Source organism: Oncorhynchus nerka, linkage group LG14 (assembly GCF_034236695.1).
Source record: "Oncorhynchus nerka isolate Pitt River linkage group LG14, Oner_Uvic_2.0, whole genome shotgun sequence".
Lineage (NCBI taxonomy): Eukaryota > Metazoa > Chordata > Actinopteri > Salmoniformes > Salmonidae > Oncorhynchus > Oncorhynchus nerka.
In genome coordinates, this window is record NC_088409.1 from 89,423,936 (window position 1) to 89,450,909 (window position 26,974).

At 45.8% G+C, this 26,974-nt stretch overlaps 1 protein-coding gene across 1 annotated transcript in view; it reads left to right on the forward strand.

Moving 5' to 3' along the window:
* Positions 1–26,974, forward strand: part of LOC115123184 (arf-GAP with Rho-GAP domain, ANK repeat and PH domain-containing protein 1-like) — a 145,174-nt gene that overhangs the window by 10,915 nt on the left and 107,285 nt on the right. Inside the window, 7 exon segments of the mRNA XM_065000523.1 lie at positions 5,876–6,534; positions 6,537–6,707; positions 6,710–6,769; positions 6,772–6,813; positions 6,816–6,884; positions 6,887–7,361; positions 23,866–23,999. Of these exon segments, the coding sequence (XP_064856595.1) occupies positions 5,988–6,534; positions 6,537–6,707; positions 6,710–6,769; positions 6,772–6,813; positions 6,816–6,884; positions 6,887–7,361; positions 23,866–23,999 (1,498 nt within the window). The 5' untranslated portion in view covers positions 5,876–5,987.

The window sequence follows — 26,974 nt, forward strand, 5'->3', positions numbered from 1 at the left end:
TAATGGGTGTCTTAAATCAGAACTCTAGCTCTGTCCTCTCCATACGATTCCCCCTGGCCTCTGTGTGTGTTTTGTGTCCTGTTATTGACCTGCTCTTGTAACAGAAGACCCCATTGTTACTTCAGTATAGAGACACTGTTATAACCAGCCTGGAGAGAGAGAGGGTTTAACAACCAGGAGCTCTAGGATCGGGTCAGTGGAGACCTGAACTGGGTACCGCTATGGAATATACACAACACAGGGTTATCAAAAATAGTTATTACAAAAAGGTTCAAATAAGCCGTTGTGGCCAGCAGGCTTAGAGCGGCAATCAGACAGGTTACAGTTTCAGTGTCTTCAGTACGAAAAGCAGGTAGTACTTTCAGTAACATGCAATTCTCAAGTAGTGTAACTCAAACACAGCAAATATCAAGTCTAAGCACACAACACATCTAGTAAGTATAAATATCAAAAGGGTCCATAAAAACTTAGTGCTTAATGCAATATACACTGCTCAAAAAAATAAAGGGAACACTTTTAAACATCACAATGTAACTCCAAGTCAATCACACTTCTGTGAAATCAAACTGTCCACTTAGGAAGCAACACTGATTGGCAATAAATTTCACATGCTGTTGTGCAAATGGAATAGACAACAGGTAGAAATTATAGGGAATTAGCAAGACACCCCCAATAAAGGAGTGGTTCTGCAGGTGGTAACCACAGACCACTTCTCAGTTCCTATGCTTCCTGGCTGATGTTTTGGGTCACTTTTGAATGCTGGTCGGTGCTTTCACTCTAGTGGTAGCATGAGACGGAGTCTACAACCCACACAAGTGGCTCAGGTAGTGCAGCTCATCCAGGATGGCACATCAATGCGAGCTGTGGCAAGAAGGTTTGCTGTGTCTGTCAGCGTAGTGTCCAGAGCATGGAGGCGCTACCAGGAGACAGGCCAGTACATCAGGAGACGTGGAGGAGGCCGTAGGAGGGCAACAACCCAGCAGCAGGACCGCTACCTCCACTTTTGTGCAAGTGTGCATGCAAATGTGCATGTGTCTGCTCAAACGGTCAGAAACAGACTCCATGAGGGTGGTATGAGGGCCCGACGTCCACAGATGGGGGTTGTGCTTACAGCCCAACACCGTGCAGGACGTTTTGCATTTGCCAGAGGACACCAAGATTGGAAAATTCGCCACTGGCGCCCTGTGCTCTTCACAGATGAAAGCAGGTTCACACTGAGCACGTGACAGTCTGGAGACGCCGTGGAGAACGTTATGCTGCCTGCAACATCCTCCAGCATGACCGGTTTGGCGGTGGGTCAGTCATGGTGTGGGGTGGCATTTCTTTGGGGGGCCACACAGCCCTCCATGTGCTCGCCAGAGGTAGCCTTACTGCCATTCGGTACCGAGATGAGATCCTCAGACCCCTTGTGAGACCATATGCTGGTGCGGTTGGCCCTGGGTTCTAATGCAAGACAATGCTAGACCTCATGTGGCTGGATTGATGCTATGGACTGGCCCGCCCGTTCCCCAGACCTGAATCCAATTGAGCACATCTGGGACATCATGTCTCGCTCCATCCACCAACGCCACATTGCACCACAGACTGTCCAGGAGTTGGCTTTAGTCCAGGTCTGGGAGGAGATCCCTCAGAAGACCATCCGCCACCTCATCAGGAGCATGCCCAGGCGTTGTAGGGAGGTCATACAGGCACGTGGAGGCCACACACACTACTGAGCCTCATTTTGACTTGTTTTAAGGACATTACATCAAAGTTGGATCAGCCTGGTTTTCCACTTTAATTTTGAGTGTGACTCCAAATCCAGACCTCCATGGGTTGATAAATTTGATTTCCATTGATAATTTTTGTGTGATTTTGTTGTCAGCACATTCAACTATGTAAAAAAAAAGTATTTAATAAGAATATTTCATTCATTCAGATCTAGGATGTGTTATTTTAGTGTTCCCTTTATTTTTTTGAGCAGTGTATAATCAAGCCCTTGTACAATCAACACAATAAATCCATTTGCTGGCTGTCTCCAAGTCCACATAACTACCGAACAAATTGTACTCAGGATAGTTGCAATTAACATTTACACAGAGACTGAATAGAAGTTTTGTCAACTGTGAATGTCAGTTTGTCAGTTTGCGGTTACAGGTCTGATTACCCTCTTAAAAAAAGCGGATTAAACAGCATCATCATTACACAGGTGCACCTTGTGCTGTGGACAATAAAAGGCCACTCTAGAATGGGCAGTTTTGTCACCCAACACAATGCCACAGATGTTTAAAGTTTTGAGGGAGCGTGCAATTGGCATGCTGACTGCAGGTATGTTCACCACGCCTCCAGCGTCATTTTAGAGAATTTGGTAGTGCGTTCACAACCGACCTCACAACCGCAGACCACGTGTAACCACGCCAGTCCAGGACCTCCACATCCTGGGGGGGGGGGGGTTGTGGAGTATTTCTGTCTGTAATAAAGCCCTTTAGTTGGGAAAAACTCATTCTGATTGGCTGGGCCTGGCTCCCCAGTGGGTGGACCTAGCTTCCAAGTGGGTTGTGCCTATAGTAACATCTCAGTAACATCTTACAAATGGTTGCAGGTTGTGTCCCTCTTTATTGTTTACTGTGTAGACTCAACAGAGCCATTCAGCTGTTGACTTGGCACCAATCTTCTTAGCACTTTGGTGCGGAACAGTCCAGAATAGCCCTTAGTCGTGTGTGTGTGTGTGTGTGTGTGTGCACGCGCACACTCAAGTATGTACAGCGTTAGTGAGACCTACTGACTCAGGCTACTACTGGTACTACTACCTACTGACTTACAAACCCCCATTACAAAGAGAGAAGATATTTTAGTTGCAGGTAGAAGTACATCTAGACAGTAGACACAGTTTCCTTTCAATGTTGTTCCTCAATTCTCGAAAAGAGAGCGAGAGAGAGAGAGAAAAGTTTTGACTAGCCTTGCTATTGAGAAAGGTTACACGCACACTGCCCACAAAATGAGGTGGAAACTGAGCTGCAATTCCTAACCTCCGATTACACAGACCCACAAAGAATTTGAAAACAAATCCAATGTTGATAAACTCCCATATGTGAAATACCAGTGTGTCATCACAGCAGAAATATTTGTGACCTGTTTCCACAAGGACAACCAGTGAAGAACAAACACCATTGTAAATACAACTCATATTTATGTTTATTTATTTTCCCTTTTCTACACTGTATATAGAAATAATATGACATTTGATATGTCTCTATTCCTTTGGAACTTTTGTGAATGTAATGTTTACTGTTCATTTCACTTTTTGTTGATCTATTTCACTTGCAATGTAAACATATATTTCCCATGCCAATAAAGCCCCTTAAATTGAGAGAGAGCGAGAGCACAGCGTTTCTCTCCGTGGTCTCTGGTCTGTCAGTTAGAGGAAGACAGGAAATGATTTTGCAATTATTTTACAGACACTTATGTCCTTCCACACACACACACACACACACACACACACACACAGATGGTGTCCATTTAACATGCAAAATAGACACCGGTTGTGTGTGTGTGTGTGTCCATCATATAAAGACGCTGTCCTTAGATCACTCTGTTTTAGCAGTACCAGGTACAGGCAGGTGTGTGTGTGTGTGTGTGTTGACTCTCTTGTGATGGGTGATTGACACCACCTCTGTCCTTCAGTCTGATGGTCTGTTAGTCTGGTCTTTCTGGTTCCAGAATAAAATGGAGTTGACCTATTAGACTGTTTTCTGCACGGTGGTAATGAAGTCTTACGTTGATGTGTGCGTGTGCGTGTGCTTGCGCTTGCATGTGTGTTATGTGTAATATGTCTCTTGTGTCACTCGGCTCTTACATCCTCGTACAAAGCATCCTCTTGTTCCACATCTGAGTTACCGTTGAAGCTATGAGATGTGGTGAACGTACAGTGCTTGATGTTCCAAGTCTGATACACATTCATCTGGTAGTTTCTACAGTATTTCTCCAAAGGAGAAGAATATTCACATACTCTACTACTGGGATTCCACTTTAGTCCTTTAAATTAATTAATTTGATATCTATTATTATATTTACTTTTCTATTATCAGGGAGTCATGCTGAGACCAAGGTCTCTTTTACAGATGAGCCTTGAATCCCATAAATATAATGAAATACACACATCTAAATAAAGAGACAGAATACCAGCAGATGGAAAAACACGGTCACAACTAAACAGACATTCATCAGTAAATAGGTCCCTATTTATAGAAGGCAGTTTAGAAAAAGTATAATTATGACTTTAGTTGGTGTATTAAAGAACTGCGTGTGTGTTTGTCAGAGAGAGAGAGAGATGGAGAAATAGTGGTCTCAGCTGGTGGAGGTTTTTAAAGAACACACCACATTTCTTAGACTCCATAGATTAAGATCTGTTGATCACTTAGTGTTACTTTAAGACTAGGTATTTTTAGTTTAGGTTAGGAGGAGAGAAAGAGGCATCTTCTATCATCTTTGTGTGTGTGTGTGTGTGTGTGTGTGTGTGTTGATGCAGTGTGTGTGTGTGTGTGTGTGTGTGTTGATGCAGTGTGTGTGTGTGTGTGTGTGTGTTGATTCAGTGTGTTGTGTGTGTGTGTGTGTGTGTGTTGATGCAGTGTGTGTGTGTGTGTGTGTTTGTGGTCTGTTTAGAGATGGTGGTGTCTTATCTGTGGTGATGAGATAGAAAGCTAGAGAAAAGAGGGCAAGAGGAAGAACATATAATTTACCAACAGTAAAGCTTTTGCTCTGGTGTTCCTTGACCAAACGGTGGAACTTCTTGATTTTGAAAGTCTGTGAAAGATGGTAAACACTCGTCTTATACTGTAACATCCTCTTCATGGGGTTTCCGTGTGTATGTTGTCATGGGAAATTCTTATACAGGGACACACATAGTCAATCTTAAATGAATCATTGTTTATTGCCAGCGTGCTGGAGAGGTTCCAACCAACTCAATGCACCAGAGTACACATGTCAATCAGGAGCTCTGCCTGGGGCAGTCCCAGCAGTTGTCTTATATACACAGACAAGTTATATTTGCAAGATTTAGCATAATTCATTCATCATTACTGTTTTTTTTCATTCATGTGACGGACCAATACTGGTTCAGAACATGTGACCGACCAATACTGGTTCAGAACATGTGACCGACCAATACTGGTTCAGAACATGTGACCGACCAATACTGGTTCAGAACATGTGACCGACCAATACTGGTTCAGAACATGTGACTGTCCAATACTGGTTCAGAACATGTGACCGACCAATACTGGTTCAGAACATGTGACGGACCAATACTGGTTCAGAACATGTGACGGACCAATACTGGTTCAGAACATGTGACGGACCAATACTGGTTCAGAACATGTGACGGACCAATACTGGTTCAGAACATGTGACTGACCAATACTGGTTCACAACATGTGACTGACCAATACTGGTTCACAACATGTGACCGACCAATACTGGTTCAGAACATGTGACGGACCAATACTGGTTCAGAACATGTGACTGACCAATACTGGTTCAGAACATGTGACTGACCAATACTGGTTCAGAACATGTGACGGACCAATACCTTACAAGGCTTCTTTCTCTCTAAGCTGAGACCTTGAACAGAACACGGTCTGGGCGTACTGCCACATTGCAGGTACTGATAGTGAAGATTTGTACAGTCAGCCACTTGCATGAACACAGAAATGGGTTATTAGAACAGCACATGAATAGAAAACGTAAATTAGTTATAATAAGAAAAGCACAAATATTAAAATGCCACTTACAATGTGTTTCTGAACGTAATATACTGAAAGTGAATTGTATCGACTGGGATGTACACTTCTATTGATAAAGGTTTAAATCCTAACCTGTCTTCCTGTTTCTTCCACAGGTTTGATTTGAACACTGCCTGGACACACCACACAGGGTCACACACAGGGACACACACACAGGGACACACATCTTCACACACACGTACACGTAGACACACACACTCTGTGGTGATGTCTGAGGCGGAGGGGTGTGTGTCGGTGTGGGAGTGGCTGTGTGCTCTGCATCTGGACCAGTATTTCCCAGTGTTCCAGGACGCGGGGTTTGGAACGTTGTTGGAATGCCAAGGGCTGACCCAGGATCAGCTGGAGACGATTGGAATCAAACTGCCTGGGCACCGCAAACGCATCCTAGTCAGCCTGCAAAAAACACACCACCACACACACCCCGAGAGAGAGCACGATGCCCTACTCACACATCTGGCTGCAGAGGGAGACCAGAGAGAGGAAGAGAGAGCTGTGTTCAGACCCAGTCCTTTGGGGAGAGAGACACCACTACCTGCACAGAGACCAGTATCCAGAGGAGAGAGACCAGTCCCTAAGGAGAGATCAGTGTTCAGGGAAGAAGAGAGGGATGGAGAGAGACCGAGACCAATCCCCAAGGAGAGGACTAAGTACCGCTCTGTGCCTGTAGAGACATTGGACTGTGGCCAGACTTCCCCCCATCCCAACCCTACCTTCTGTCCTACCACCCCCAATCCCAACTCTACCTCCTACTCTACCGCCCCCATTCTACTGCCCAGGACCCCCCTTACCCCCCATCCCCCTCGCAGCACCCCAAACGGCCCCCACTACGCTTCATCCCCACCTCCTCTAAACACTCCCCCATGGCACCCAAACCCAGACATAAACATAACAATACACACTCCTCTACAAACACTCCGACCACAGTACCCTCCCTAGCCTCTCCACCAATCCCCTCACAGTACCCCTCCCTAGCCTCTCCACCAATCCCCCCCAGTACCTCTCCCTAGCCTCTCCACCAATCTCCCCACAGTACCCTCCCTAGCCTCTCCACCAATTTCCCCACAGTACCTCTCCCTATCCTCTCCACCAATCCCCCCACAGTACCCTCCCTAGCCTCTCTACCAAACCCCTCACTGTACCCCTCCCTAGCCTCTCCACCAATCCCCGCACAGTACCTCTCCCTAGCTTCTCCACCAATCCCCCCACAGTACCTCTCCCTAGCCTCTCCACCAATCCCCCCACAGTACCTCTCCCTAGCCTCTCTCCCTCGCCTGTTTCACCAGCCAGACACCCCCAGCAGGTGGGGGAGGGAGGGAGAAAGCCCTCTCCTGTTTCACCAGCCAGACACCCCCAGCAGATGGGGGAGGGAGGGAGAAAGCCCTCCCCTGTTTCACCCTCTTCCTCCTCCTCCTCTTCCTTCTCAGTTGAACAATATGACCAGTCTTCCTCTTCTGATCAATGCGTGCCCACCCTCCCCCCTAAAGTCTACGTGGTGGGGGCGGGCCCTAAAGAGCCTCGCGGCCCTGCTCCAATCCCACGTCGACCTCCTGTTTTGCCCCCCAGAACCACACCCACACATAGGTAAGAGGGCCTCTGATTGGCCCCCAATGTTGTCAGTTCTACTTTTGTCGTTTGTTCTATTGCAATAGAGACAATCTAAACCAACAGTCTCAAATAAACTGCTTAACCTTTCAGAAGTTTGTGTGTGTGTGTTTGAGGGTACGTGTGAGTGTGTGTGCGTGTGAGTGAGCTCGTGTTTGTGTGTGTGAGTGAGCGTGTGCTTCTGTGTGTGAGGTGAGTGTGTGGTGAGGTTTCACAGGAGCAGTCGTATCTCTGGCTGTGAAGAGCTTCACCGCCCTCTACAGGCCAGCAGTCTGTTTCCTCATCATATACCATATCCTGATCACATTCAGTTTGTCCACCGGGTTGCATTAGTGCTTGGTGTGTGTGTGTGTGTGTGTGTGTGTGTGTGTGTGTGTGTGGTGAGCTCAAAGGTCTACTGTACACAGACCTGCTGCTACTCAGAGTATATCTCACAGAACTGTGTACGCGAGTAGTCTATACAGACTACTTTCTATGGTCATGAGGAACTATGTTAACAATTCTACTCCAGTTTCACTAGTGATTCAGTAACCCGTGTGTGCAGGCTGGTCTCTGTTAGAAATGTTTACGAAGTAGAGAAGGGCTGACTCTCCAGCTTGGTGGTCAAATGAACTCTTTCCCTCAGGTGAGCTGGTTATTCTGCTCAGTTTCTGTTGCCTCTGTGTCTGTGCAGAGGAAAGAAAAACCCTGTTTCAGAGAGAAGGTTTAGCCCTATGGCTAGATTTACAAAAACACAGTCTCTCTCTCATGCTCTCTCTCAACCCACCCCACTCTCTATCAAATTAATTAAAAGGGCTTTATTGGCATGGGAAACATGTTTACATTGCCAAAGCAAGTGAAATAGATAATAAACAATCAGAAATGAACAGTAAACATTAACCACAAAAGTTAAAAAAGGAATAGAGACATTTCAAAAGTCACATTATGGCTATGTACAGTGTTATCACGATGTGCAAGTAGTTAAAGTACGAAATGTTACGCGGTGTGGAACAGGGGAACCCAAGAGCAGACTCAGACGAGGACACTTGGATGAAGGTATCAGGGTATTTATTAAAACACAAGGGGGAGATGGAGTGCAGGTCAGGGGATGCTCGGGTGGGTTGCAGGAAACCAGGTGCGGAGGCTAAGCCTGGAGCGAGAGGGGCTGGGACAGGGTAAGTAGGTCCGGAGGCTGAGGTTGGAGTGAGAGGGGCTGGGACAGGGTAAGTAGGTCCGGAGGCTGAGGTTGGAGCGAGAGGGGTTGGGACAGGGTAAGCAGTGCGTAGGCCAAGCCTGGAGCGAGAGGGGTTGGGACAGGGTAAGCAGGTGCGTAGGCCAAGCCTGGAGCGAGAGGGGCTGGGACAGGGTAAGTAGGTCCGGAGGCTGAGGTTGGAGTGAGAGGGGCTGGGACAGGGTAAGCAGGTGCGTAGGCCAAGCCTGGAGCGAGAGGGGTTGGGACAGGGTAAGTAGGTCTGGAGGCTGAGGCTGAGCGAGAGGGGCTGGGACAGGGTAAGTAGGTCTGGAGGCTGAGGCTGAGCGAGAGGGGCTGGGACAGGGTAAGTAGGTCTGGAGGCTGAGGCTGAGCGAGAGGGGCTGGGACAGGGTAAGTAGGTCCGGAGGCTGAGGTTGGAGCGAGAGGGGTTGGGACAGGGTAAGCAGGTCCGGAGGCTGAGGCTGGAGTGAGAGGGGCTGGGACAGGGTAAGTAGGTCCGGAGGCTGAGGTTGGAGCGAGAGGGGTTGGGACAGGGTAAGCAGGTCCGGAGGAGAATCCAAGGGAGTAGTAGAGCACTAGAGAGAGAGTACCGGGGGAGGCGGCAGGTCAAGGAGACACAGGATGAGCACTAGAGGGAGAGGGTACTGGGGGAGGCGGCAGGTCAAGGAGACACAGGATGAGCACTAGAGGGAGAGGGTACTGGGGGAGGCGGCAGGTCAAGGAGACACAGGATGAGCACTAGAGGGAGAGGGTACTGGGGGAGGCGGCAGGTCAAGGAGACACAGGATGAACACTAGAGGGAGAGTACTGGGGGAGGCGGCAGGTCAAGGAGACACAGGATGAGCACTAGAGGGAGAGTACTGGTGGAGGCCTCAGGTCAAGGAGACACAGGATGAACACTAGAGGGAGAGTACTGGGGGAGGCGGCAGATCAAGGAGACACAGGATGAACACTAGAGGGAAAGTACTGGTGGAGGCCTCAGGTCAAGGAGACACAGGATGAACACTAGAGGGAGAGTACTGGGGGAGGCAGCAGGTCAAGGAGACACAGGATGAGCACTAGAGGGAGAGAGTACTGATGGAGGCCTCAGGTCAAGGAGACACAGGATGAGCACTAGAGGGAGAGTACTGGTGGAGGCCTCAGGTCAAGGAGACACAGGATGAACACTAGAGGGAGAGTACTGATGGAGGCCTCAGGTCAAGGAGACACAGGATGAACACTAGAGGGAGAGTACTGGGGGAGGCAGCAGGTCAAGGAGACACAGGATGAACACTAGAGGGAGAGTACTGATGGAGGCCTCAGGTCAAGGAGACACAGGATGAACACTAGAGGGAGAGTACTGGGGAGGCCTCAGGTCAAGGAGACACAGGATGAACACTAGAGGGAGAGTACTGGTGGAGGCCTCAGGTCAAGGAGACACAGGATGAACACTAGAGGGAGAGAGTACTGGTGGAGGCCTCAGGTCAAGGAGACACAGGATGAACACTAGAGGGAGAGTACTGGTGGAGGCCTCAGGTCAAGGAGACACAGGATGAACACTAGAGGGAGAGAGTACTGGTGGAGGCCTCAGGTCAAGGAGACACAGGATGAACACTAGAGGGAGAGAGTACTGGTGGAGGCCTCAGGTCAAGGAGACACAGGATGAACACTAGATGGCGTTGCAGGAGCAGATGTGACACAAAAGGGAAAATAAACAAGCATAAATATGGGTTGTATTTACAATGGTGTTTCTTCTTCACTGGTTGCCCTTTTTCTTGTGGCAACAGGCCACACATCTTGCTGCTGTGATGGCACACTGTGGTATTTCACCCAGTAGTTATGAGAGTTTATCGAATTCTTTGTGGTTCTGTGTAATCTGAGGGAAATATGTCTCTAAAATGGAGAGGAACCTGTTGGAATTGATTAACTCTTGTTAAGCTTGTACATGTTTAACTGTAAGCCATTATGTAGGCAATACTGCAGGTGTATGTTGAAAGAGAGGAGAAAGAGAGAAGGAGAGAGGGAATGGAGTCTGCTCTTACTCATTCTGAAGTAGTAACACACGCGCACTACGTCTCTAAAAGTGCTGTCTGCTTCCTTCACTCCTCCCACCTGCGGCAGCTCTCTCCTCCCTCTTCTCAGAGAAACGTTAGTTTCTTTCTCCCTCTCCTCCGATGTGTGTTAATCTTTCCTCTCCATTGAGGATGGCCCTGTTGGACATGCCAGGACAGGTGAGAGTGACTCTCCTCTTCTCTCTCTACCCCCCCTTTCTCTCCTAGTCAATATCTCTCTGGTTGTGTTAATGCTTTTCAAACTAGTGGCTGAGCCAACTAACGCTGAGAGCAGGAAGAGTTCATTTCTAGCAGAGTGTGTGTGTGTGTGTGTGTGTGTGTGTGTGTGTTTCCATTTGTGCCATCAGTAGTTAGACAGTGTAGCTGTGTACAGGGACAAGGAGTCATTAAGAAGTTGCTGATGTAGTAGTTTTCTGTCAGTGACTTTGACCCAGTGATTTTGTCATTGTAAGGACTGATTCAGGAAGGGAAGTAGATGTCACTTTGGGATGATAATATATTTTTGACGATCTCTCCTCCCTCTGTAATTCCACAGTTGGGCAATGAATGAGTCAATTATATATTTCCCACAGATTTGCTGTGGTGGTTTCACGGTAGTGAATGAGTTGGCTTGAGTTAGGGCTGTTACGGTGACCGTATTACCGCCACACCGGTGGTTATGAGTCATGACGGCTGTCAAATTCCACGTGACTGTTTAGTCACGGTAATTAGGCATCTCCAAGCTCTGATGCTGCTGATGGTCATTAGTAGCCCACCAAACATCCTACCTGCCTGGTACTCAGAACTCTATTGTCCCTCTAATCACTCTGACATCAATGCAAACGTAATCGAAAATCAAATCAAACACTTCATGAGAGCCCATGAGCTCATGTTACGTAACATTTCTATAGGATATGCAATTGTGTGAGACAACGACAGAGTGATGGCCTCTATTAAAAAGAGGAGGATCCCATCAGCTTTCCGTAGGCTAGGCCTACTATATTTATTTCTCAACTGTTAAGCACATTGCTTCTCTTTACAACAGGAGTAATCGCCTACCTGGCTGGCATGAAAATGAACCACGGGAAAAGTGTCCTCCATTCGCTATTTAAGTGCATAGATTTTTTTTCCCACTGCCCCTGTTTCGAGACAGGTGCATGTTCATGGTGCATTCTAAATCCAATAAACAGCTGAACACCCAGAAAACATGATTTAGTGTAGATGTGCTAACAGTGAATAAACGATAAGCTATGAAAATAGAGTCGCACACTCTCTATATATAAACTCCCAGTAGTCATCAGTAAATCATCGATGTTCTGTGCCTTCTTCAGGGTAATGTGAATCAAAACAAATTTCACACATATACTAAATAATATATGTAAAGATAAGAATAGTCTGATGGGTGACAATATTAGCCTATCACTTGTGAATGATGTATTATCACTTGATGCCCAGCTTGTGTGCAGTAAGGCAGCTTTGCGACTATTTCAAATCCTAGACGCACACCTCATGTAGCCCAGGCCATAGGCCTATATGTTTTAATAAGGTTAGTATCACACCTCATGTAGCCTAGCCCATAGGCCTATATGTTTTAATAAGGTCAGTATCACACCTCATGTAGTCCAGGCCATAGGCCTATATGTTTTAATAAGGTTAGTATCACACCTCATGTAGTCCAGGCCATAGGCCTATATGTTTTAACAAGGTTAGTATCACACCTCATGTAGCCTAGCCCATAGTCCTATATGTTTTAACAAGGTTAGTATCACACCTCATGTAGCCTAGCCCATAGTCCTATATGTTTTAACAAGGTTAGTATCACACCTCATGTAGTCTAGCCCATAGGTCTATATGTTTTAATAAGGTTAGTATCACACCTCATGTAGCCTAGCCCATAGGCCTATAAGGTTAGTATCACACCTCATGTAGCCTAGCCCATAGGTCTATAAGGTTAGTATCACACCTCATGTAGCCTAGCCCATAGGTCTATAAGGTTAGTATCACACCTCATGTAGCCTAGCCCATGGTCCTATAAGGTTAGTATCACACCTCATGTAGTCTAGCCCATAGGTCTATAAGGTTAGTATCACACCTCATGTAGCCTAGCCCATGGTCCTATAAGGTTAGTATCACACCTCATGTAGTCTAGCCCATGGTCCTATAAGGTTAGTATCACACCTCATGTAGCCCAGCCCATAGTCCTATAAGGTTAGTATCACACCTCATGTAGCCTAGCCCATAGTCCTATAAGGTTAGTATCACACCTCATGTAGTCCAGGCCATAGGCCTATATGTTTTAACAAGGTTAGTATCACACCTCATGTAGCCTAGCCCATAGTCCTATAAGGTTAGTATCACACCTCATGTAGCCCAGCCCATAGTCCTATAAGGTTAGTATCACACCTCATGTAGCCTAGCCCATAGGCCTATAAGGTTAGTATCACACCTCATGTAGCCCAGCCCATAGTCCTATAAGGTTAGTATCACACCTCATGTAGCCTAGCCCATAGTCCTATAAGGTTAGTATCACACCTCATGTAGCCCAGCCCATAGTCCTATAAGGTTAGTATCACACCTCATGTAGTCCAGCCCATAGGCCTATATGTTTTAACAAGGTTAGTATCACACCTCATGTAGCCTAGCCCATAGTCCTATAAGGTTAGTATCACACCTCATGTAGCCTAGCCCATAGTCCTATAAGGTTAGTATCACACCTCATGTAGCCCAGGCCATAGGTCTATATGTTTTAATAAGGTTAGTATCACACCTCATGTAGCCTAGCCCATAGTCCTATAAGGTTAGTATCACACCTCATGTAGCCTAGCCCATAGTCCTATAAGGTTAGTATCACACCTCATGTAGTCTAGCCCATAGTCCTATAAGGTTAGTATCACACCTCATGTAGTCTAGCCCATAGTCCTATAAGGTTAGTATCACACCTCATGTAGCCTAGCCCATAGTCCTATAAGGTTAGTATCACACCTCATGTAGCCCAGCCCATAGTCCTATAAGGTTAGTATCACACCTCATGTAGTCTAGCCCATAGGCCTATATGTTTTAATAAGGTTAGTATCACACCTCATGTAGCCTAGCCCATAGTCCTATAAGGTTAGTATCACACCTCATGTAGCCTAGCCCATAGGCCTATAAGGTTAGTATCACACCTCATGTAGTCTAGCCCATAGGCCTATATGTTTTAATAAGGTTAGTATCACACCTCATGTAGCCTAGCCCATAGTCCTATAAGGTTAGTATCACACCTCATGTAGCCTAGCCCATAGGCCTATATGTTTTAATAAGGTTTGTATCACAACTGAAGTGGCCAAATAACTTCTTAAAATGAAGCACATTAATCCGCTTTACAAGTGTAGAGCCTAACTGGCAGACATAAGCAGCGTGTGAGTTTCAAGTTTGGGGGAAGATCATTTTCACCATAAAAATGCACCTTTATAATAAAAGCATTACATACATAATCACATTTGTGGTCCCTTTTGAGAAGGGTGTTTTCCTGCTAATGGAACATTAGCTCTTACTGTCGTGTTCACATTGCTGTGCTAATAATGTAAACAAATGGCCTAATAGTTTGTCAACATTTTAACATAAACATTCTCATCTGTTGTGTCAGACTCATTGCTTAAAACAGTTTTTTACATTCTAGTGGTTGTATTAATTTGGGATCTATCGCATCCCACAACTGTCCCAGACTATGTTTGGAATATTTATTTCTCGCATAGAATAGGTCAACTTTTGTACCATAGGGGATAGTAGATTGACATAGGTTAGTGCTTTTGCTATTCGTTAGGCCGACTCATCTTATTGGCTGACGAAAATGAACGAAAATGTGCACTTGTAGCCTGTAAGAAAGACCCTATCAAGTGACTGAGAGCCATGTGATTGAGAGGTGCTTCGGTAAGCAGCCGGGAGAAGGGAATTATAATTATTATATTCAGCCCGAGGGCACAACGGCCACTGGCCGCAAATGCCATGTATTTTATTAGGGGGCATTACGGCCACACAAAGGGGATGCCGCCGGGAAATTCGAGGCATTATCAAGTGCTTGTCAAATTGTGAATGAGAGACTGATGAAGTGTGTACACCCTGATGAAGAGCTCATGCCTTTAATTAGACTTTTTTCATCATTAGAGTTGCATCATTCAGCCTTACGATGTATTAAAATCAAAACACATAGACCAACATTTTTATCACAACTGAAGTTACATAAATAACTCTAAATAAAGCAGATAGGAGGACCTGTTTTCGTTGTTAACCGCACAACACAGAATAGCCGCATGTGAGCACTCCCTGAAATAATTTGGAGAAAATATCCTTTCTATTTTTAGCTATGTTCAATTGTATTCTTCATACTATAAAATAATATAAAATAATGCCATGGAATTCAAAGCAAATCTTGTCTGCTAAGTGAACTAGTGTAGCCCACAGCCATTTGGCATAGCCAGATCAGGGCCAAACATAAGGATAACTCTGTGCTGTTCTGTTCTTCTGAAATAGATTTTATTCACATCATGTTTATTTTGACCTGTTTATGTTAAAAAATTCACTGACTCTCTCTCTCACACACACACACACACACACACACACACACACACACACACACACACACACACTGAATGGCACACCCTCACATTATCACCCCTGTTAGCCAGTGGGTGGGGTGTATGCTGTTAAAAACACACTGCCTGCACACAAGCGACAAGATGGACATTTCACTTGGGGAACCTTTTAAATTGGACGGTTGTCATAGTAGCTGTTGTCATGAGCATGAGGTCCCTTTGGGGCCAGAGAGATACAATAGCACCCCACTGAGACCTAGGCTTCCAGAGCTGTTTGGTATATACATTAACCTGTGAGCTGTTTGGCAGATACATTATCCTGTGAGCTGTTTGGCAGATACATTATCCCGTGAGCTGTTTGGCAGATACATTATCCTGTGAGCTGTTTGGCAGATACATTATCCCGTGAGCTGTTTGGCAGATACATTATCCCGTGAGCTGTTTGGCAGATACATTATCCCGTGAGCTGTTTGGCAGATACATTATCCTGTGAGCTGTTTGGCAGATACATTATCCTGTGAGTCTCTCACCAGGGCCAGAGCATGGCAAGGCAGAGCCTAGTGTGCAAGACTGGGCCCGTATCCACAAACCATCTCAGAGCATGATCTAGGATCTGTCTTAATTTAGATCAACTATCCTACTCTGAGATGCGTTGTGGATACTGGCTCAGTGGATACTGGCTCAGTGGATACTGGCTCAGTGGATACTGGCTCAGTGGATACTGGCTCAGAGCCTGGTGTGCCAGAGCAGGGACTCAGGGAGGGACTCGGTGTACCAGTGATGTTCTTTATCTGTGTTGTTAGAGACTAGGAGTGCTCACCTGCAGCCCCCAGTACACACTCTAGGCCCTGGCTGCCTGCTGTAGGGTTCTGCTGCAGCCCCTAGTACACACTCTGGGCCCTGGCAGCCTGCTGTAGGGTTCTGCTGCAGCCCCCAGTACACACTCTGGGCCCTGGCAGCCTGCTGTAGGGTTCAGCTGTAGCCCCCAGTACACACTCTGGGCCCTGGCAGCCTGCTGTAGGGTTCTGCTGCAGCCCCCAGTACACACTCTGGGCCCTGGCAGCCTGCTGTAGGGTTCTGCTGCAGCCCCCAGTACACACTCTGGGCCCTGGCAGCCTGCTGTAGGGTTCAGCTGTAGCCACCAGTACACACTCTGGGCCCTGGCAGCCTGCTGTAGGGTTCTGCTGCAGCCCCTAGTACACTCTCTGGGACCTGGGGACAGAGAGAGACCAGGCAGTTGGGTCTGTTGTAAATTAGGTGTGCTTGATTAGCATGTCTGTGGGGGGAGGACGGAAGGGGTCATTTGTTTCTGTAGCTTAGCGACGTCTGTTGAACGGATACAAAGAGGTTATATTTAGATCCCATACTACTTTTTTACATTTTTTTAATTTGACCTTTATTTATACAGGTTTTTTCTCATTGAGATAATTTCAGTTTTCCAAGAGAGACCGGGTCCAATAGCAGCAGAGGGAACAACGCTTCAGACAAAACAACTTACACACACTAACACAACATTAAACACAACTATAAACACACATACAGTACACCAATTACATATTACATTAAAAACACAAATATCTTGACTAAAAACAGCTGGCCTAAAAACAATAACACTCTTCTATGATATATACATCGATCAAGTGTTTAAACTCCACCAAAGAAACTAGATCTTCACATTTTTAAAATGTTTATTAGAGAATTCCAGGACCACGGTGCTAAGTAACTAAAACTATTTCTACCGTGACCTGTTCTAATGTTTGGTTCTGTTAAAAGTAAATCAGAATGGGACCGTAATTGATATTTATTTACTTGACCTGACTAAAAAAGAACAGAGAGAAAATGGCATTTTACCCAATATGGCCTTATAAATCAGTGTATACCAGTGTTTAAGCCTACGCAAGGTCAATGACGACCAGCCAACAGCGCTGTAGAGATCACAATGATATGTTAGACGTTTCTGATTTTGTAATGAACCTGAGGGCTGCACGATACACCGAATCAAATGCTCTCAGGGTAGTGGCTGAGGCCTGCATATATATAACATCCCTAAAATCTAAAACCGACAGTAATGTACATAGTACCAGCTCCTTCCTGGCCTCAAAAGAAAAACAAGCCTTATGCCGGTAATAAAATCCTATTTTCAGCTTGAGCTTCCTTATCAAGTTCTCTACATGTACAGTGAAGCTCAGCTATTCTTCAACCCACACACCCAAATATTTGCACACTTTAACTTGCTCTATAGTGTGTCCAGCCAATTTATCAATGACATGATTTGTAACATGCCTGGCATTTGAAAATACCATGCATTTTGTTTTACCCGAATTTAGAATCAGTATTAAATCATACAGATTCTGTTGTATGATGTTAAATGCTCTTTGGGCATTTTCAAAAGCTAAAGATAAACTACTTCCACTTGAATAAAGAACAGTATCATCTGCATAGAAATTAACATCCGCTGTTTTAATAAGATCCCCAATGTTGTTGATATATAAAATGAACAACGGTGGGCCCAAAATAGAACCTTGCGGAACACCTGAGTACACCTCTATGGAGTACACCTCAACCATCCGCCATTACACATTGTGTACGATTTGATAGGTAATTTATAATCCAATCTAGAGCCTGACCAGTAATTCCACAACATTTTAACCTTTGCACTAACACAGCATGGTCCACGGTGTCAAAAGCCTTCGACAAATCAATAAAAACACCTCCTAACTCAGCATCCTCTCTCACCTCATCACCTCTCTCACCTCCTCTCCCAGCTCCTCTCTCACCTCCTCTCTCAGCCCCTCTCCCAGCCCCTCTCTCACCTCCTCTCTCACCTCCTCTCCCAGCCCCTCTCTCACCTCCTCTCCCACCTCCTCTCTCAGCTCCTCTCTCACCTTATCACCTCTCTCACCTCCTCTCTCACCTCCTCTCTCACCTCCTCTCTCAGCTCCTCTCTCACCTCATCACCTTTCCCAGCCCCTCTCTCACCTCCTCTCTCAGCCCCTCTCTCACCTCATCACCTCTCCCACCTCCTCTCTCACCTCCTCTCCCACCTCCTCTCTCAGCCCCTCTCTCACCTCCTCGCTCAGCCCCTCTCATCACCTCCTCTCTCCTGAGACCACCTCCTCCTGTCCCCACCCCTCTGGACAGCCTGGGTCATGTGACCCCAGATCATAGGTGTATCTTAAACTGTATTCGGTGCTCTGGTCAGCACACTGGTCAGTGTGTGTGTGTGTCCGGTGCGGGTACATGTGTGTGCATGTCCCTCTGTCCCTCTTGTCAGTGCTTGACTTGGGAAGAGCTAACCAGAGCTGAGTCCTGACACCTCACATGTTCTACTGTTTGAACTCCGGCAGCTCTTACAGAATATCAGCTTAAACGTATTGTGACCTAAATATCAACAGTGCCGACACACATTTCAGTCCACGTCAAGCACTGCTTCTTGTTCTCTCTCAGTGTGACTGAGGGAGGGAGGGAGGGGGGTAGCAGGAAGAGAAAAGGGGAACACTGTCAGTTTCAACATTACACAACACTATCCGGGCCTGTGTATGGGTAGCTGTTGCTGAAATTATTTAACCTCACAGTCTTATATTAAGACTGCTGATACATTTGTAGACTTTAATTTATCTCACATTGTGCAGTGTGGTGGATTTATTTGTATGTGGTGGAGAGATGGATGGAGATAGACTTGCCTGACGACTCAAACTGAAGGCTTCCGCTGCTCTGTCGTTCGCTACATACTTCAGTCTGAGACATTGAAGTCGTATGTGGTGACGTCGAAATGAGGGGTGTTGTACAAAACCAAAGTCATCATCGGTTTCTGGGACCAATCAGGGGGTATAGAATTCATTTACATTCTGGAAATCGTCGGGGAGGTACTCCTATCCAGACTCATTGCGGAGAAGAAACATCCGTGGGCATGGCGTAGCGGTTGGCCCGGAGCAAGGAGTTTAGGTAACCAGGCAAGGGAGTGAATCATTTTGGGGAGTGTGAGGGGTGTCAAAAGGTCTGGGCTGCTATGGTAACCAGTTGCCCTTCCAAGCCTCAGTGAGATTCCAAACATAGCTCAGTCACACACTGGAACACTGACCACTAGTGTGTGTGTGTGTGCGGGCGTGTGTGTGCGCAGGCGTGTGTGTGCGCGGGCGTGTGTGTGCGCGGGCATGCGTGTGTGTATGATGTAGAGGTATGTGATGTTTTGAGTGATAGTATGTCTCTCACTGGCCTCCCAGAGGCAGGTTTGGACATGATATGGAGAGAGGAGGAGAACACACAGCAGAATTCTATTCATGTCAGTTAGATTTCAAACGGCAGAGTTCTACACCAGGGTTCTGTTATGGTTAGAGTTGAGGTTAGGTCGGCTGAGGAGAGAGAGATATGTATATTACAGACTTCCGCATGCCTTTCCCTCTCTCGACACTTGATTTCAGTGTTGTGTAGGGTGATACCAGGTTCTCTCTCTCTCGTGTGTGTGTGTGTGTGTGTGTGTGTGTGTGTGTGTGTGTGTGTGTGTGTGTGTGTGTGTGTGTGTGTGTGTGTGTGTGAGAGTGAGGAAAAAAAAAAAACTGGTATCACCCTACACAACACTGAAATCAAGTGTCTGCTCTACGCAGATGACCTGGTGCTGCTGTCTCCCACTAAGGAGGGTCTGCTGTACGCAGATGACCTGGTGCTGCTGTCTCCCACTAAGGAGGGTCTGCTGTCTCCCACTAAGGAGAGTCTGCTGTAGACAGATGACCTGGTGCTGCTGTCTCCCACTAAGGAGGGTCTGCTGTCTCCCACTAAGGAGAGTCTGCTGTAGACAGATGACCTGGTGCTGCTGTCTCCCACTAAAGAGGGTCTGCTGTACGCAGATGACCTGGTGCTGCTGTCTCCCACTAAAGAGGGGTTACAGCAGCACCTAGATCATCTTCACAGGTTCTGTCAGACCTGGGCTCTGATCGTTAACCTAAAAAAACGATATATAATGATATTCCAAAAAAGGTCAGGATGACAAATATAAATTCTATTTGGACACAGTTCTATTAGAACACCCCAAAAACTACACATTTCTAGGACTAAATATCAGCAACACAGGTAGCTTTCACATGGCTGTGAATGAGCTGAGAGACAAAGCAAGAAGAGCATTCTAGCCATTAAAAGGAACATCAAAATCAAATTCCAATTAGAATCTGGCTCAAAATGTTTCAATCAGTTATAGAACCAATTGCTCTATATGGCAGTGAAGTATGGGGTCCAATCTCTAATAATGAATTCACCAAATGGGACAAACATCCAATTGAAATACTGTATGCAGAGTTTTGCAAGACTGTATTGCAAGTGCAAAGAAAAACTCCAAATAACGCATGTAGAGCAGAATTTGGCCAATACCCCCTCCTCATTCGAATAGAAAAAAGAGCCATCAAATTTTAATTTTAGTCAGACCTAAGAGAATATTTCATTCCCCAAATTATAATACAATACAAAGAATTTGAAACCTAAAAATCTAATATTTATTGGGTGAAAAGCCAAAATGTGCAGTTTTGGCAGCCAAATATGTGTCCTCCTGCCACAACCTGTTTTGTTTTGTCTTTCATACCACGTCATGTGTCTTCTCAGTCATGTTGACACTGGTCCACTACCACGTCATGTGTCTTCTCAGTCATGTTGACACTGGTCCACTACCACGTCATGTGTCTTCTCAGTCATTTTACATTTACATTTAAGTCATTTAGCAGACGCTCTTATCCAGAGCGACTTATGTTGACACTGGTCCACTACCACGTCATGTGTCTTCTCAGTCATGTTGACACTGGTCTACTACCACGTCATGTGTCTTCTCAGTCATGTTGACACTGGTCCACTACCACGTCATGTGTCTTCTCAGTCATGTTGACACTGGTCCACTACCACGTCATGTGTCTTCTCAGTCATGTTGAGACTGGTCTACTACCACGTCATGTGTCTTCTCAGTCATGTTGACACTGGTCCACTACCACGTCATGTGTCTTCTCAGTCATGTTGACACTGGTCCACTACCACGTCATGTGTCTTCTCAGTCATGTTGACACTGGTCCACTACCACGTCATGTGTCTTCTCAGTCATGTTGACACTGGTCCACTACCATGTCATGTGTCTTCTCAGTCATGTTGACACTGGTCCACTACCACGTCATGTGTCTTCTCAGTCATGTTGACACTGGTCCACTACCACGTCATGTGTCTTCTCAGTCATGTTGACACTGGTCCACTACCACGTCATGTGTCTTCTCAGTCATGTTGACACTGGTCCACTACCACGTCATGTGTCTTCTCAGTCATGTTGACACTGGTCCACTACCACGTCATGTGTCTTCAGTCATGTTGAGACTGGTCTACTACCACGTCATGTGTCTTCTCAGTCATGTTGACACTGGTCCACTACCACGTCATGTGTCTTCTCAGTCATGTTGACACTGGTCCACTACCACGTCATGTGTCTTCTCAGTCATGTTGACACTGGTCCACTACCACGTCATGTGTCTTCTCAGTCATGTTGACACTGGTCCACTACCACGTCATGTGTCTTCTCAGTCATGTTGACACTGGTCCACTACCACGTCATGTGTCTTCTCAGTCATGTTGACACTGGTCCACTACCACGTCATGTGTCTTCTCAGTCATGTTGAGACTGGTCTACTACCACGTCATGTGTCTTCTCAGTCATGTTGACACTGGTCCACTACCACGTCATGTGTCTTCTCAGTCATGTTGACACTGGTCCACTACCACGTCATGTGTCTTCTCAGTCATGTTGACACTGGTCCACTACCACGTCATGTGTCTTCTCAGTCATGTTGACACTGGTCCACTACCACGTCATGTGTCTTCTCAGTCATGTTGACACTGGTCCACTACCATGTCATGTGTCTTCTCAGTCATGTTGACACTGGTCCACTACCACGTCATGTGTCTTCTCAGTCATGTTGACACTGGTCCACTACCAGGTCATGTGTCTTCTCAGTCATGTTGACACTGGTCCACTACCAGGTCATGTGTCTCCTCAGTCATGTTGACACTGGTCCACTACCATTGCTTTAGTGTATTGTTGTTCTCATTAATATTGTTGTTGTAGTTGTTGTTAATGGTAATCCCATGTCCACTACTACTATTATTATTGCTGTTGGTCCCACCATTTATTTATATATAAATACACTGCTCAAAAAAAATAAAGGGAACACTTAAACAACACAATGTAACTCCAAGTCAATCAAACTGTGCACTTAGGAAGCAACACTGATTGACAATACATTTCACATGCTGTTGTGCGAATGGAATAGACAACAGGTGGAAATTATAGGCAATTAGCAAGACACCCCCAATAAAGGAGTGGTTCTGCAGGTGGGGACCACAGACCACTTCTCAGTTCCTATGCTTCCTGGCTGATGTTTTGGTCACTTTTGAATGCTGGCGGTGCTTTCACTCTAGTGGTAGCATGAGAGGGAGTCTACAACCCACACAAGTGGCTCAGGTAGTGCAGCTCATCCAGGATGGCACATCAATGCGAGCTGTGGCAAGAAGGTTTGCTGTGTCTGTCAGCGTAGTGTCCAGAGCATGGAGGCGCTACCAGGAGACAGGCCAGTACATCAGGAGACGTGGAGGAGGCCGTAGGAGGGCAACAACCCAGCAGCAGGACCGCTACCTCTGCCTTTGTGCAAGTGTGCATGCAAATGTGCATGTGTCTGCTCAAACGGTCAGAAACAGACTCCATGAGGGTGGTATGAGGCCCCACGTCCACAGGTGGGAGTTGTGCTTACAGCCCAACACCGTACAGGACGTTTGGCATTTGCCAGAGAACACCAAGATTGGCAAATTCGCCACTGGCGCCCTGTGCTCTTCACAGATGAAAGCAGGTTCACACTGAGCACATGTGACTGACGTGACAGAGTCTGGAGATGCCGTGGAGAACGTTCTGCTGCCTGCAACATCCTCCAGCTTGACCGGTTTGGCGGTGGGTCAGTCATGGTGTGGGGTGGCATTTCTTTGGGGGCCGCACAGCCCTCCATGTGCTCGCCAGAGGTAGCCTGACTGCCATTAGGTACCGAGATGAGATCCTCAGACCCCTTGTGAGACCATATGCTGGTGCGGTTGGCCCTGGGTTCCTCCTAATGCAAGACAATGCTAGACCTCATGTGGCTGGAGTGTGTCAGCAGTTCCTGCAAGAGGAAGGCATTGATGCTATGGACTGGCCCGCCCATTCCCCAGACCTGAATCCAATTGAGCACATCTGGGACATCATGTCTCGCTCCATCCACCAACGCCACGTTGCACCACAGACTGTCCAGGAGATGGCGGATGCTTTAGTCCAGGTCTGGGAGGAGATCCCTCAGGAGACCATCCACCACCTCATCAGGAGCATGCCCAGGCTTTGTAGGGAGGTCATACAGGCACGTGGAGGCCACACACACTACTGAGCCTCATTTTGACTTGTTTTAAAGACATTACATCAAAGTTGGATCAGCCTGTAGTGTGGTTTTCCACTTTAATTTTGAGTGTGACTCCAAATCCAGACCTCCATGGGTTGATAAATTTGACTTCCATTGATAATAGAGAGAGAGAGAGAGAGAGAGAGAGAATTGATAGAATTGATAGACTCATGGCTGTTTTCTGTCTTCTACCGGCCCCTGGTGTCAACGGTAACATTGTGCCCCTCTCCCTTCCTCTGTCATTCTTCTCTCCAGCGATGCTTCAGTCAATGAGCCGCACACAGAGCGAACTCCACCCCCCCCGCCTCGGACCAGGGTACACAACACACCAGTCGACACGCAGCCTGCTCTGCCCATGAGAAGAGTCCCCCAGCCACCGCCTGAAATCAGTGAGCATACTGAACCCTTCCCATCCATCCTTAGCCACACCCATTAACTCCCTGACCTCACCTCTCCTTGATTTAACCCACCTCTTAACCCTTAACCCTACAATCTACTAACTACTCCACCGCTTCACACCTAACACCTAACCCTTAACCCTGCAATATACTACCTCCTCCCACTCTCTTCTACATGTTTTTTCTATTGCTATGTTGTTAATAAAGTGGTCAGCTGATGTTGGGGTGTCACTCTGTTTGAACTTTTCATGTCATTGATCATAACCTATTGCTGAAAAAACTTAGTGGATTTGTACCCTCTGCCTTATTGAGAGTTACATATTTAATAGAACACAGACGGTTTTGGTAATGGAAGCCTTTCTTATGCAAATTCTGTTGGGTACGGTGTTCCGCAAGGCAGCCGGCTAGGGCCGTTATTGTTTTGTGACCTTCCAATGACCTTGAATAAAGCCTGTGTGTCTATGTACACTGATGACTAAGCAGTATACACATCAGCTGCAACAGTCAAATAAATAATTGACAACCTTAACATAGAACTCCAGTCAGTTCTAGAATGGTAACTAGCAACAGGTCAGTTCTAAAATGGGTAACTAACAACAGGCTTAACATATAGCTCCAGTCAGTTCTAGAATGGTAACTAACAACATGTTTAACATAGAGCTCCAGTCAGTTCTAGAATGGTAACTAACAACAGGTTTAACATAGAGCTCCAGTCAGTTCTAGAATGGTAACTAACAACAGGTTTAACACAGAGCTCCAGTCAGCTCTAGAATGGTAACTAACAACAGGTTTAACATAAAGCTCCAGTCAGCTCTAGAATGGGAACTAGGAACAGGTTTAACATAGAGCTCCAGTCAGTTCTAGAATGGGTAACTAACAACAGGTTTAACATAGAGCTCCAGTCAGCTCTAGAATGGTAACTAGGAACAGGTTTAACATAGAGCTCCAGTCAGTTCTAGAATGGGTAACTAACAACAGGTTTAACATAGTGCTCCAGTCAGTTCTAGAATGGTAACTAACAACAGGTTTAACAAAGAGCTCCAGTTAGTTCTAGAATGGGTAACTAACAACAGGTTTAACTTAGAGCTCCAGTCAGTTCTAGAATGGTAACTAACAACAGGTTTAACATAGAGCTCCAGTCAGTTCTAGAATGGGTAACTAACAACAGGTTTAACATAGTGCTCCAGTCAGTTCTAGAATGGGTAACTAACAACAGGTTTAACAAAGAGCTCCAATTAGTTCTAGAATGGGTAACTAACAACAGGTTTAACATAGTGCTCCAGTCAGTTCTAGAATGGGTATCTAGCAACAGGTTTAACATAGAGCTCCAGTCAGTTCTAGAATGGGTAACTAACAACAGGTTTAACATAGAACTCCAGTCAGTTCTAGAATGGGTATCTAGCAACAGGTTTAACATAGAGCTCCAGTCAGTTCTAGAATGGGTAACTAACAACAGGTTTAACATAGAGCTCCAGTAAGTTCTAGAATGGTAACTAACAACAGGTTTAACACAGAGCTCCAGTCAGCTCTAGAATGGTAACTAACAACAGGTTTAACATAAAGCTCCAGTCAGCTCTAGAATGGTAACTAGGAACAGGTTTAACATAGAGCTCCAGTCAGTTCTAGAATGGGTAACTAACAACAGGTTTAACATAGAGCTCCAGTCAGCTCTAGAATGGTAACTAGGAACAGGTTTAACATAGAGCTCCAGTCGGTTCTAGAATGGGTAACTAACAACAGGTTTAACAAAGAGCTCCAATTAGTTCTAGAATGGGTAACTAACAACAGGTTTAACATAGTGCTCCAGTCAGTTCTAGAATGGGTATCTAGCAACAGGTTTAACATAGAGCTCCAGTCAGTTCTAGAATGGGTAACTAACAACAGGTTTAACATAGAACTCCAGTCAGTTCTAGAATGGGTATCTGGCAACAGGTTTAACATAGAGCTCCAGTCAGTTCTAGAATGGGTAACTAACAACAGGTTTAACATAGAGCTCCAGTCAGCTCTAGAATGGTAACTAACAACATGTTTAACATAAAGCTCCAGTCAGCTCTAGAATGGTAACTAGGAACAGGTTTAACATAGAGCTCACGTCAGTTCTAGAATGGGTAACTAACAACAGGTTTAACATAGAGCTCCAGTAAGTTCTAGAATGGTAACTAACAACAGGTTTAACACAGAGCTCCAGTCAGCTCTAGAATGGTAACTAACAACAGGTTTAACATAAAGCTCCAGTCAGCTCTAGAATGGTAACTAGGAACAGGTTTAACATAGAGCTCCAGTCAGTTCTAGAATGGGTAACTAACAACAGGTTTAACATAGAGCTCCAGTCAGCTCTAGAATGGTAACTAGGAACAGGTTTAACATAGAGCTCCAGTCGGTTCTAGAATGGGTAACTAACAACAGGTTTAACAAAGAGCTCCAATTAGTTCTAGAATGGGTAACTAACAACAGGTTTAACATAGTGCTCCAGTCAGTTCTAGAATGGGTATCTAGCAACAGGTTTAACATAGAGCTCCAGTCAGTTCTAGAATGGGTAACTAACAACAGGTTTAACATAGAACTCCAGTCAGTTCTAGAATGGGTATCTGGCAACAGGTTTAACATAGAGCTCCAGTCAGTTCTAGAATGGGTAACTAACAACAGGTTTAACATAGAGCTCCAGTCAGCTCTAGAATGGTAACTAACAACATGTTTAACATAAAGCTCCAGTCAGCTCTAGAATGGTAACTAGGAACAGGTTTAACATAGAGCTCACGTCAGTTCTAGAATGGGTAACTAACAACAGGTTTAACATAGAGCTCCAGTCAGCTCTAGAATGGTAACTAGGAACAGGTTTAACATAGAGCTCCAGTCAGCTCTAGAATGGTAACTAGGAACAGGTTTAACATAGAGCTCCAGTCAGTTCTAGAATGGGTAACTAACAACAGGTTTAACAAAGAGCTCCAGTTAGTTCTAGAATGGGT